The following is a 14,541-nucleotide window of genomic DNA, read 5'->3' as shown; positions in this document are numbered from 1 at the left end:
TTCATTACATATATATTATGATCTTAATCTAACCTAATTATCAGAGCAATTTATTGTTGTAAATTATTGTTCATAATAATATTGAGTCTATAATATACAATTTCATATAAAAATAATCGTTAAACAAAAAATATATAATTAGGTATATGTATATATAAAAATACATGTCTAGAATATTTCTAGGAAAAATCCAATGTCCAAAAAAATACAATATTAATTTCATCAACAATAATAATAATAATAAACGTAAAAATAAGAAACCATTTCGAATAACAATTAATCCCACGTTGTTTTATCATTCATGTAGTCTTGTGTTGTATAATAAGCTTTGGAAATGAGTACACGCTTTACATGATTCTTAAATTTATTAATTGACAAGTCAGTAATATGATTCGGAAGTTTATTATAAAATCGAACACAATTACCCATGAATGATTTTTTAATTTTACAGAGCCGTGTGAAGGGCACCGCGAGTTTATGTTTATTTCTAGTATTTATATTATGTACTCGTACATCACAGTTTTTCTTAAAATTACAAATGTTTTTATGTACATACATAATATTCTCATAAATATATTGACAATGCACTGTCATTATATTAATGTCCTTAAATTTATCTCTAAGTGAGTCTCTATGGTTCATTTTATATATTGCTCGAATAGCCCTCTTCTGCAGAATAAATATGGTATTTATCTCTGAAGCACTGCCCCAAAGTAAAATACCATATGACATAATGCTGTGAAAGTAACTAAAATAAACTAATCGAGCTGTTTTCACGTCTGTTAACTGACGGATCTTGCTCACTGCAAAAGCTGCAGAACTAAGTCTATTCGAGAGGTTAACAATATGGGGACCCCACTGAAGTTTAGAATCTAAAGTTATACCAAGAAAAACTGTACTATCTACCAGTTCTAATTCCTCATCCTTCACAACGACACTTGTTTGCTCATTCCTTACGTTACTATTAGTGACAAACTTAATACATTTAGTCTTTTTTCATTTAATAATAAATTATTAGCATTGAACCAGTTAACTACTTTAGAGATAGCATTGTTTACATCACTGTGAGCTTGTTGCTGTCGTTTGAGTTTGAAAATAAGTGAGGTGTCGTCTGCAAACAATACTATATCATGGTGGGTCTTTACAAGGAATGGCAAGTCATTTATGTAGATAAGGAACAGGAAAGGCCCCAATATTGATCCCTGTGGTACACCCATAGAGACCAATGACCCAGTTGATCTCTGTCCATTGACATCTACCCTTTGTATTCTACCATTTAAGTAGGACTTGAGTAAATCTAGTGCTGATCCTCTGACTCCATAATAATGTAGTTTCCTGATCAATGTTTCATGACAAACACAGTCGAAGGCCTTAGATAAATCACAAAAGATACCTAAAGCATCTTGTGACTCCTCCCAGGCATCGAAAATATGCTTAATTAGCTCAACACCAGCATCGGTTGTCGAGCGACCCCGTGTGAAGCCAAATTGCTTATTATGCATTAAATTATTAACGTTAAAATGTCGTACTAATTGAGAAAGAACTAATTTTTCAAATATTTTACTGAAAGTTGGCAGCACAGATATTGGTCTAAAGTTAGTGGGGTCAGAGTGGCTGCCGGATTTAAATAAAGGAGTTATTTTGCTATGTTTCATTAGATCAGGAAACTCGCCGCAGTCAACACTGTTGTTGAATATAACTGCTAAGTCAGGCGCTACAACCTCAACTAAGGATTTTACGGCATGGACGGAGACCCCCAGAGGTCACTAGTTTTTTTGACATTAATTGATTTAAATGCCTTTACTATATCTGAGGTACAAACATGTTCAAAATAAAGGTCTCTACAACACTCAGGAACGTTTTCCTCTAATAATGTGACGGCAGATAAGGGTGATGAATTTAAATCCTTAGTTGTGAATGCTGGTATCTCGGTGAAAAATTTTTCGAACTCTGTTGCTACTTCAAAATTGGAATCTATAATTTTGTTATCAATATTCAGTTTAATATCTTTTACTGCGTGTTTCGAGCGACCAGTTTCCACATTAATTACTTTCCACGTTGCTTTAATAATGTCAGAGCTATTTTTTATTTTATTACTAAGATAATTTCGCTTAGCGATATGACAATCTATCTTGAACTTCTTCGAATATTGCTTAACATGTTCTTTAAATTCATCACTCGTATTAAACCGCCGTTCTTCATACAAGGCATACAATGCACGTCTTCGTTGATGTAACTCTGCAGTAGCCCACTCACTAAAAACTGATGCACCACTAACTACGACCGATTTTGAAGTAAATATTGCATTATAATGTTGCAGAAAAGTGTGAAAGAATGAATTATACATACTATTAGGACTCATATCGGAAGACAGGGAGGGTAGCGCCTGAACCAAACTTTGCTTCATTCGTTCCACGCGGTCGGAGGTTACTGGTACAAAAGTTATTTGTTTTCTCAAAGTATTTTTCCTTAATGTCTCAAATACTATCAATTGGCCTAAATGGTCTGATTCTAAGTTGCTAATTACATCTTTAGTAGTAGGAAAAATATCAGTGAAAATATTATCTATACAGGTGGCACTAGTGGCAGTCACTCTAGTAGGCTCCATAAAAATATGATTGAGATTACATGATTTGAAAAGATTCAACAATCTGATACTTATTGTTGAATTTTCCAAGATATTTACATTAAAGTCGCCGCATATAAGTATTTTTTTACTAGAAGATGATATTTTAAGTAGCACAGATTCCATAATTTTTTCAAAAGTTTCAAAATTACTTAATGGCGGCCTATACACACAGACAACAATAAATTGCTCCAATTCTACAGCACTTAGTATTATCTTTTGCAGATTCCCACCACGACAGTTCAGCGTGCGTCTAGGAGACGTGGACCTGATCCGAGAGGACGAGCCGTCCAGACCAGTAACGCTGCGTGTCGTAGCTGTGAGGGCCCACGAGCAGTTCTCCAGAGTGGGGTACTACAATGACATCGCTGTGCTGGTGCTTGGCGGTGAGTTTGTGATGTTAGACGTCATTGACCACAATCTTTTCTATACTAAGGTCCTTTGAATTTTGATATCAGAATTTGTTGTAGCAACTCCGCATAGTGCTTATGGCGGTCAGCAAAATATTATCAGCGCGTGACGATAATGTAACACTCGTCATCTCACGCAGGTCTAATATAGATAATGTGTGTATAGTTTGATAATTCATTTTGTATATAATCTCACAGGCTTATGTGCCTTTCCGATCCCATGATCTGAAGCAATTTCAAATAGGCCAATTCGTTGATTGAAGCTTTGATTGCATAATTATCATTAATCATATTCTCTTTTCCAGAAAGCGTCCAAAAATCCAAATACGTGATCCCCATCTGCCTTCCCACGCCCGACCTATACCGGCGTCAGTTCGACGGCGCCGTGGGAACCGTGGTGGGATGGGGCACCACTCGCTACGGAGGCACCGAAAGCTCGAGGCAGCTGGAAGCGAAGCTGCCTGTGTGGAGGAATGAGGACTGCGACAAGGCGTACTTCCAGCCGATCACTGAGGCGTTCTTATGCGCTGGGTACGCTAGAGGCGGGGTGGATGCGTGTCAGGTTGGTATACCTACATATTTTTCAGTAGGAACGAAGTATCATTCATCATATCAGTTCATCATCGTAAATATATTTTTTTTAGTCATACCTACGTCATAACTCTCATATACCTACTGCAGCAACCTTTGAGAAATGTTGCACCCTTTGAGATTTTCTGCTATATGATTCTATCAGGCCTACTATATGTTTGGTTAAAAGTCGTTTATAGTATAGGCTTCTCTACCAGTACTCCACTTGCCTCATCCTGGGCCAGTCCCATCCAGAATAGTCTGACCCAAAATTTACAGTCCATTGAAAGCAGACCCGAAATTTTCTAAAAGTTCATCTCATCTATTTCAGGGTGACTCAGGCGGACCACTGATGCTGCAAGTGAACGGTCGCTGGACGCAGATCGGCGTCGTGTCGTTCGGGAACAAGTGTGGAGAACCAGGCTACCCTGGAGTGTACACCCGCCTCACGCATTACTCTGGCTGGCTGAACCAGCATCTAGTTTAGGAACATTTATCATCTATACTGGATTCACTGTCTCTTAGATTCCCAATATTTACCTAAACGCCGAGGTTCTGGACGCAAATAGGCGTCGGAAACAAATGTGACAAACCATATTGTGTCTTTATGAGTATCATTTTAGGTATGTAGAATCTCTATCCATTTCCACCTAAACGTCACGCGTCATATACCAGCTGCTGGACGCAAGTAGTTTAAACTAAACTAAACCTAGTCTATGTTTATGACTTCCCCAACTTGTAACTTCTATACCTTGGAGTAATTCCAAATATTTATATCACATTAAAAGCTTCCAACGCAAAATTGCATAGCATTGCAATAGGTACAGCGTGAAACTGATATTTCGATGTCCAGCAATTCAGCAGAAAAGACGATGACAGATTTTTTTAAAGTTAAGAAATATGCTAACTTTAAAATATAACCCAGTTACCAACTTACAGAAAATATTTAGTCACTAAGATAATTTTGCCATAAACAACGAAAATATGTGGCATTCATATTTATTCAAAACTTTTCTGGCTTTCTATTTATTGTGCTTTTAAATCGGTACTGGATAATGTTTTGTGATAAAACTAATTTGACTGTTAATTATAGAACTTGATTGTAAGTAATAAGAAATAGATAGGTATTAGCATATGTTAAATAATAAGACCAATAAATAATGTAAATAAACAACTTATTGTGTTTGTTACCATGCTTTACGTAGGTTTACGTACCCCTTCAATCTTCATTAGTGTGTTTAGTAATACGTCCCACTTTGTCGGTTACCATTAAGGCGAGATTTACTTGTATTTTTATATGAATAAACTGACGAAGCGGCTTATAGCGATCGACAAAGTGGGACGTTTTCCCGTGCACACTCACTGAAACAGTTAGTAAACCGCCCAAATTAATTGTATGTAAAAGCAAGTTCCTTATCTTCAAACTCTGATAAACCTACTAAATTTATGAAGTCAAAAAAAACGAAAACAGATAGATCCCAACACCAAAGTTCGCCTACTTGGGCAAGCTAAATTCTGCGTGTGCAAGCACCATAAAATACAAAGTAAGTACCATACATTAAATTGATGAATTATGTTCGATTATCTTAAATGAAATCTAATTGTATGAAAAAATTATGCCTAATATGAGCTGGTGAATAGAGTCAAATTATGAGGGTTCCGTAACCCACGGAACCCTAATACTTCATTTATTTTTTCCTATGGCAACACCCGTTATCTGCCACCTGTCATACGTCAACTGTCACTTACGTCAGTCCTGAGTTCTCGGTGCCTGACTAATCTCTATTTCTAATGAAAATAAACAAGTAATTTAATAAACGCGACCACCAATGCGCTCTAAACATCCTCCGTTGTTAACCACTGATATATGGGTCACCTGAGCTGATTATTATTTGTGCTGAACGTGAATTACCATTGAAAATGAAGTACTCAACATCGCCAACCCCTAGTACTTCGTCCAACTTTAATTTCCCTCGTAGTACGTCTCCTTTGCCTGCCCCAGCCAACTACCAGCCTACGACGGCCAGCGCAGCCGTCAAGCGATACAAATACTTGCGGAGACTCTTCAAATTCAATCAGATGGACTTCGAGTTCGCGGCGTGGCAAATGGTGTACTTGTTCGTGTCGCCACAGAAAGTATTCCGGAATTTTAATTATAGAAAACGTAAGTATTAATCTTCTTGTACGTTTACGTTGGACGTGAAAGTGAAAATGATACATGTTCATTGAAGAATGTTAAACTTGCCAAAGATGGTATGTAAAGTATGATGTAAAGTTATTGTTCAATTGCTTTGTGACAAGTGGGTGTTACACGGTCATCTACAAATAGGCCACTTAACTACTTCCCTATGTTTCTGTTGAAAAATGATAAAATAAAATCTATGTGCAAAGTTAAAACCGAAATAAATTACACATATGAAAGAAAAAGTGACCAAGTCCTCTGGTGCCTGAGGCTGGAATCGAACCAGCGTACTTTCCAATCGCAGGAAATGCCTCTTTATCCGCTCGGCCACCCAGGTCACAGCTGTCGAGGTCGAAATTATCTCTCATATGAGTAATCTATACAAGGACTCGTAGCGCCCTCTGCAAAGTTGTTCAGAAGTACTTTTTTAAGTGTGAAATGAATCAATTGTTATGTAGTTTTAAGTAATCATACACAAGTTAAAGGAATTTAACATGAAATTTCCTTAAAAACGAATACCAAAGCTAAAAAAAAAATTCAGTTGCATTATGTTCTTACTATAGATCGGTCAAAAAGAGAAATAAAAAAACAAAGTGTGATGTAAAGCTGCATTTTTGGTATATTATTTAGGGTCCTTGGAGGACTGTGAAACTATGTTTTGCAAGCAAAAAAAGGGTGTGCTTTTTTTTTAATTTGCAAAAAAATGCAAAAAAATCGGAATTTTTTTAGTTTTTGTAGTGTCATTTAAAAACTAGACATTTTAGGCAATAAGTTGCTTCGCAAAGGTTAAAGAACATTAAATTTGAAATCATTTGAGCCTACTCGCAATGCCGTATCTCAAACAGTTTTTGAGATATGACACTTCAAAAAAGGGTATTTTTCCCCCTCTTTATGAACATTTTCGTTTTGCCAATATTTTGAGACAGATTTCAGCAAAACATATCACGGTATTATATATTTTGCGAAACAAAGTTGTAGAAAATTTAATTAGCTTTCATTTAAGACCAAAAGAGGGCCAGTTAGTCAAATAATCAAATTTATAACCTAAAAAAATAAGATTATAATAGCATAAATCTAGTATAACTAGATCAGAAATGAGTGGTGGAGGGTGATGGCCAAACGGGATAGTTTACGTGATATATATTTCAAGAGACGTAACAAATAAGGCGTTATTATTATTTGGGGACTGTTCAAGTATTACGTAAGCACTATAACAATAATAGGCATTATACGTAAGCACTATAATTATAGGGACCGAGGAGGTGATTGCTCTGCTTATAGGGTTTTGGTGATGATTTAGAGCTTTCATTACTTTTTTGCTGACAAGGGAAATGGGGGGAGGGTATATATTTGTAATAAATTAGCATAAGTAACTCTTGAATGGCCCCTTGTCCTTGACGTAGTCCCATTTTTTACTTCCTTCTATACTATGAGAAATACTACTATGTATTCTACGTCAGACTTATATTGACTGAGATATAGACCGTGATTAACTTTTTTATTTTTGTTGTGCTCCCGATATTTCTAAAAATGAAGAAGGCGGGTGCAGGTATAAATCCGGTCGCATTCACACACGATGGTCTGTCCAAACACACTACACTTACAATGTCACTACGTTTGTTCAATTCTGACTTCACTTACTCAAATAAATCACTGGATTCCATACATTTGATAGTTTGAAGTCATCAAGTATGTTGTGGCGCGTTCCGTCGACATTACCATAGGACTAAGCAACTTGACCGTCGCAATCCTAAGCCATGAGGAACAGAGGAAGAAGAAAAGTGTCATTATTTTTGACTGCAGCAATGTGTTCTTTAATTCTGCAGGCAGTGCGCTTGGTCGGCCGTATCATAACTCTTAATGTATTCAACATGTTTGACGTATGTTGTCTGGACAGTCAGTGGCCTTTTTCACCGCAGTGATATTGACACCTTGACACGCCCAAATCTGTACTAATTTCTAGTGTTGATTTTTAGATGAATAGTGTTTGAGTGCTATTAAAAAATGACCATTTCAAACACAAATTCTAGTGTTGCAAAATATTACAAGTACTCGGCCACTGCAATAGTCGAGCCACATTGGTGTTGGTGTTCACCACTTCACACCAATGAAGGTTTTCTGAATCGTTTTTTCGTCAGGCGGCGATACTGATGTGCCAGGTCTTTCTCACATCAAAATTCAGAATCCAGCAATAATAGTAAATCGCCACTCATTTTATTTAGTTCCACTGTTTCAGTGGCCGAGTATGACTGATATTTTGTGACGCTTGTGTTTGTGGTAATTTTTAAGAGCACTCACACACTATACAATCCATCCATCCAGCCATCTAAAATTTAATACCATAGACAATACACAGATATTAAAAAAAAAACACACACACTTTAAGATACCTGACTGTCTAGACAACATACGAAACATAATATTAAATACATTGTTCTACACACCTTGCCCCATACAAAATGTATAGAGGGAAGTAACAAGTGGAAGTATCTCAAAGACAAGGGGCCGTTCAACTATTAAGTAAGAAACTGTACAGTAAAATAGATAGAAACTGTACAGTAAATTTATAACAAGTGTTAGCCCTCCCCCATTCTTATCTTTATCCATCTTTTGGCATGATGTTTGGCCATCACCCTCCGCCACTCACTTCTGATCCAGTTATACTAGATTTATGCTATAATCTTATTTTCTTAGGTTTCTAATCTAATTTATTAAAAATATATACCATCCCCCCATTCCCCTTGTCAGCAAGAAAGTAAGGAAAGCTCTAAATCATCACCAAAACCCTATAAGCAGAGCAATCACCTCCTCGGTCCCTATAATTATAGTGCTTACGTATAATGCCTTAATAGGCATTACGTAAGCACTATAACAATAATTTGTTATAGTGCTTACGTAATACTTGAACAGTCCCCAAATAATAATAACGCCTTCTTTGTTACGTCTCTTGAAATATATATCACGTAAACTATCCCGTTTGGCCATCACCCTCCACCACTCATTTCTGATCTAGTTATACTAGATTTATGCTATTATAATCTTATTTTTTTAGGTTATAAATTTGATTATTTGACTAACTGGCCCTCTTTTGGTCTTAAATGAAAGCTAATTAAATTTTCTACAACTTTATTTCGCAAAATATATAATACCGTGATATGTTTTGCTGAAATCTGTCTCAAAATATTGGCAAAACGAAAATGTTCATAAAGAGGGGGAAAAATACCCTTTTTTGAAGTGTCATATCTCAAAAACTGTTTGAGATACGGCATTGCGAGTAGGCTCAAATGATTTCAAATTTAATGTTCTTTAACCTTTGCGAAGCAACTTATTGCCTAAAATGTCTAGTTTTTAAATGACACTACAAAAACTAAAAAAAGTCCGATTTTTTTGCAGTTTTTTGCAAATTAAAAAAAAAGCACACACTTTTTTTGCTTGCAAAACATAGTTTCACATTCCTTCAAGGACCCTAAATAATATACCAAAAATGCAGCTTTACATCACACTTTGTTTTTTTAGCAGATTTTCGTGTAAGATTTGACCGGTCTACTAGCTTTTGCCCGCGGCTTCGCTCGCGTTAGAAAGAGACAAAAAGTCGCCTATGTCTATGCTCTCCATAACTTCAATTATCTCCACTTGAAAAATCATGTCAATTCGTCACCCTGTTTTGCCGTGAAAGACGGACAAACAAACAGACACACACATCCCATTTATAATATTAGTATGGATTGTCAGTCTATTAGAAATTAATTGCATAATATAAACCTTTATTGTTTATATTAAGGTAATTTTATGTTTTCAGATACCAGATCACAGTTTGCCAGAGATGATCCAGCGTTCCTTGTATTACTTAGTGTTTGGTTATTTTGTAAGTATCATTACTTGAATATTTATCAATTATATGGAATGATTTCCCTATTTTTGATTACTTGTATTGGGTAAACACCAATCCCTCCCATTTTTACCTACTGGGTAATCAAATATTCCCACAAATTTCATGAGTTTGGGATATCAAACTTATTTTTTAACATTCATAAACGTCTGTGAGTGATACTACATATTTTTAAATTAAACTAAAAATGGAAATTTACACCTCTGACAGGACTTAAACCTGCGACTTCCCTCATTGACTAATTTAGCCACAGAGTCGTGAATTTCAATTGAATTTTTTATTTAATTTTAAATATGTAATTTGGGAAAATGTTGAACCTCTTTCCCAATCAACCCTATTATTTTAATACTTATTACATCAATATGTCTGTTATGCAAAGAATTTTTTTTTTCAGTGTCCTCTATCTGTTTCGGGCTGGGCATGGGCCTGGACTGGGGTCAGCTGGTGCTATTCATCATATTTGTCGTCTTTGTGGACTTCATCGGAGCTGGCTTGCTGGTCTCCACTATATTTTGGTAAATATCATTGTACCACTATTTATTTGCTTAAATATGAAGGTATGTAACCTTAAATATATGAAAATCATATGTAACTTTCAATGTACTGACATGTAAAATATTGACTTTTATCAATAAATGTCTTGTATCTTCTAGCTAGGGGCCCTAAACGATTCGTCACGATTTTTTTTTAAACTTCTTTATGATACGCGTGTGTAGAGGAAATTCGTAACTCGTATCGATTTAAAACACTCCCTTCGGTGTTTTAATATATCCCCACTCGATTCGGATTCCCTCTTTTCCGCACTTGTAGCGTATGGTGCTTCTTTATCGCTAGTGCAAGAATTTAATTTATCGCCACTGGTTTCGAACTACCTCTTTTCCGCACTTGTATCGTAACTAGCTTTTGCCCGCGGCTTCGCACGCGTTAAATTCGAAAATTGTGAAATGTTCCATACAAACTTCCACCCCCCCCTATGTTAGGGAATAGGGGAGTTAGAAAGAGACAAAAAAGTAGCCTATGTCACTCTCCATCCCTTCAACTATCTCCATTTCAAAAATCACGACAATTCGTCGCTACGTTTTGCCGTGAAAGACGGACTAACAAACAGACACACCCACTGTCCCATTATTAGTATGGATGTACTATTACATGTTTCCAGGTACATAAGCAACAAGTACTTACGCCGCGACGCGGCGGCGCCCGACGTGGAGTGGGGCTACGCCTTCGACGTGCACATCAACGCCTTCTTCCCGCCGCTCTCGCTGCTGCACTGCTTGCAGATCGTGCTGTTCAACAGTAAGTCGCTTTAACCTTCTCTCTGTGTCAACAACCTAACCAAATGTTATATTATGTTATCGGTGGATGTGTTCACCTCACAGTGACCGCCTGTCAAGAACGCGAACAGTCAACCTGTCATATATAGAATAGAATAGAATATAATTTATTTCAGTATAAAAACACAGTTATACAATGCATACACAATGAGATGAAAAAAAAGAAGACTTATAACTAACATGTACACTGTAGGTAATTACACTGAAAAAGGTGAACACTCAGCATAATGCCCGGTCCTACTGGAGTAGTACCCGACGCTGGTCTTCCGTGAACACCTGTAGGGAGCGTAGTTGCACGTAGCTATTTATAATTACTACATATAGGGTTATATACCTATATTTTATACATATATGTACTTCACAAAATTTTTGACGCTAACAATTAATGATGACGATTAGTCTATTAAGAGAAAGGACAAGTTAAGTGGCTATTCTTGTTTTATATTTATTTTAAGAATTTTGTACTACAATCAAGTTAAATAACAATTTGGAAACTATGCAGATGAAAGCTATAAAAATTACAAAACTTCAATCACCCTGACATTGACTTTTGCTTAGAAAGAAGATAACGTTTTATTTTTACTTTAAAAGACAGTAAAGAAGCAAGTTGCCTAAAAGGTGGTGGTAGGTTGTTCCAGCATTTCGTGGCATTTCATATCACCTACACGAGCTTAGATTGTGTGTGCTAGGAACGCGCCTCTTTCATATATTTGATTGCCAGTGTCTGAGGTGTGCCAAATGTGTTAACTAACATATCCAACGATCACGACCGGTCTGGCCTAGCGCGCAGTGACCCTGCCTGCTACGCCGCGGTCCCGGGTTCGAATCCCCGTAAAAGCATTTATTTGTGTGATGAGCACAGATATTTGTTCCTGAGTCATGGATGTTTTCTATGTATATAAGTACTAGCTTTTGCCCGCGGCTTCGCTCGCGTTAGAAAGAGACAAAAAGTAGCCTATGTCACTCTTTATCCCTTCAACTATCTCCCCTTAAAAAATCACGTCAATTCGTCGCTCTGTTTTGCCGTGAAAGACAGACAAACAAACAGACACACACACTTTCCCAGCATATTTTTAATATTCGTATGGTTTTGTATATATTATTATGTATATCGTTGTCCGAGTACCTGCAACACAAGCCATCCCGAGCTTGCCGTGGGGCTCAGACAATCTGTGTAAGAATGTTCAATGATATTTATTTATTTATATATAGGATCTCACTGACATTTAACTTCCAATTGTGAAAGCTAGTTTTTGTGCGGTCTCGAAATGGTTAGATTGCTGTGTGAGAACTAGATTTAAAATACGCAACATAATTGCAATATGATTTTTCATCTAATTTGCTATTAGTCTTCTTTTTAGGGTTCCGTATCAAAAAGGTATTTTTAATTTGTCTTGCTGTTGCACAACGGCCAGAATGGAAGTACCTAATGGGGAATATATATGTACTTTTAATATAGACTCCTTCAAGCCTTTATAAGTTACTACCAGGAATTTAGAATAGAGTAGTTACCTACCTCATACCTCAATAACTAAATTAAAGTGACTATTTTGGTTCATAGTGATCTAAAGTGAATCTTGGCCTCCGAAATGAGAGACCTGTCCCGATCCTGCGCATCAACTTATCAGTCACTGCTGACTTGAAGACATACCTAAATATTTATGCCAATTTTAAGTAAGTAGTTATCTCTAAACCTGACTAAAATAATTGCTTATTGTTTTCAGGTTTATTGAGCCATGAGGGAATCCTACCTTGCTTCGTGTCCAACACATTCTGGCTCGCCTCCATCATATACTATCTCTACATCACCTTCTTGGGATACAGCAGTAAGTTTCCATTATATTGTCCTGTAGTATTTACATGTATTGATTTAAACTAACATGATTTTCACTCATACATACATTTTTGTAATATCGTTCGTCATTACTCATTAGGAATCGTTTACGTAACCAGACATCAGGCTTCTGATAATTTAGAGATTGGAAGTCCAACCTTTTGTGAAAATATTAAAACGATACCTAAAATATTTCAGATTATGGCAAAGTAGTTGACAGTGGTAAGTCAGGGGACAAAATTGTGGGGATTCACTTTTGAATTTTTGACCTATGTTTTGCCAACTTCTGTGACTAACATTAGAGTATTTTACTTTATGTTTTGATTGGTATAAATTCTTTTACAAACGTGTGTTTTCAGGGGACTAAAGGAATCGTTTTGTTGTATACCTACCAATGGAAATTGATTATACCAAAAATAACCTAACACAACTATCGAGAAGTAGGGACTCATAGTCATAAGTCAATGTTATTTTTGTACTAAGTTTTGGGAAATTTTCTGTACGAACTTTTATCGCTGACTACTTTTCTTTCCACCGTCAACTACTCAATTCTAACAACACCAAAGTTTTATCAGATATACCTCCTGTCTTCATCTGCAGATCAGCTCAATTGGAAATAGGGATCATGGAGTCAAATTTAGCTTTTATAATTTGACCCTCACTAACAAGCATACTAACAGAACAAGGGGATAATATGTTCCATATTTAGATAAATAATCACGAATATTTTACATTTCCAGATCTCCCGATGCTGAGCAACACACGCGCGTTCCTACTGCCCCTACCCGCGCTCTGTATAGCGTATATCGCCTCTCTACTGATGGGCTTTAACCTCAGCCATATGCTTAAAGACTTCTACTTGTATAGAGTGCTGTAACCGAGAACAGTCAACACCTTCGTTTTAAAGTTGGAGCAGAACAGAGCCATGGAAAAACTACCTATATTATTTTGTTATCCATCCAATAAGAATGTAAAGTTGTTAGTTGAAAACTAAACAAAAAGTAGGTGTCTATAATTCAATCATAAGATTCATCAGTCGTGTAATTTCAAGCACTGATGATTAAAAGGCAAGCATTGATTCCAAACACAGCTAAAACTTCAGTTATAAAAAAATGGTATAACAAAAAAACGTTTAAAAAACTTCGCGTTAAAACTAAATATCGTCACTACTTTGCAAAAAACTTGTATCTTCTTATGTATGGAATGTGTGAAAAGTTACTGCGTTTTATAAGGAGCAGTGTGAGATAAGAGATTATGTCAAAGCAGTGACGATATGTAGCTTCATTGGTCAATAGGATGAAATTGAATTTAGTGCACTAGTTAAAAGCGCAAATTTCTTCTGGTTGGTGATACACAGATAGAGCGTGATTTTGCTTCAGCAGGTCACCTTAACTTCTACAATTTTCGTTAGACACAAACTCCAATTTGATAACTCATATTATTATTACCTATTATAGGTATTAGACTGTTTTGTCATCAATGACACTAAAATGGGGTGTAGGATAAGGAAACGCATTTTTGTAATATAACCATAGAATGAAAATTGTTGCATGGGACTGCATTAATAAGTTAATTATTAAAATATCATTGTACATAGTCAATAATTATGATATTTGTATTAAATGATTACTTTCTATTATTAATAAAATTGTAAATAGAATTTGTATTGTTTATTTACTTTACCCATGTGTGTAAA

At 36.1% G+C, this 14,541-nt stretch overlaps 2 protein-coding genes across 3 annotated transcripts in view; both read left to right on the top strand.

The window, feature by feature from the left end:
• The window catches only part of LOC125228895 (proclotting enzyme-like), a 37,725-nt gene extending 32,952 nt beyond the window's left edge, over nt 1–4,773 (top strand). For both annotated transcript variants that reach the window (XM_048133602.1, XM_048133611.1), the window contains 3 exons: nt 2,852–3,012; nt 3,342–3,598; nt 3,938–4,773. In XM_048133602.1, the coding sequence (XP_047989559.1) occupies nt 2,852–3,012; nt 3,342–3,598; nt 3,938–4,093 (574 nt within the window). In that variant the 3' untranslated portion in view covers nt 4,094–4,773. The remainder of the gene's footprint in view (nt 1–2,851; nt 3,013–3,341; nt 3,599–3,937) is intronic.
• A 576-nt stretch (nt 4,774–5,349) lies between these two features.
• Nucleotides 5,350–14,505, top strand: LOC125231696 (protein unc-50 homolog). Its single transcript, XM_048137231.1, has 6 exons — nt 5,350–5,770; nt 9,588–9,653; nt 10,072–10,192; nt 10,837–10,973; nt 12,736–12,837; nt 13,586–14,505. Exons 1-6 carry the CDS (start codon nt 5,527–5,529, stop codon nt 13,720–13,722), a joined length of 807 nt encoding a protein of 268 aa, XP_047993188.1. The 5' UTR covers nt 5,350–5,526; the 3' UTR covers nt 13,723–14,505.
• Nucleotides 14,506–14,541: the final 36 nt, after the last annotated feature.

This window comes from Leguminivora glycinivorella, chromosome 1 (genome assembly GCF_023078275.1).
Source record: "Leguminivora glycinivorella isolate SPB_JAAS2020 chromosome 1, LegGlyc_1.1, whole genome shotgun sequence".
In the NCBI taxonomy this organism is placed as follows: Eukaryota; Metazoa; Arthropoda; class Insecta; order Lepidoptera; family Tortricidae; genus Leguminivora; species Leguminivora glycinivorella.
Note: the sequence above shows the minus strand (reverse complement) of the source record. Positions and strands in the feature narration are given on the sequence as shown.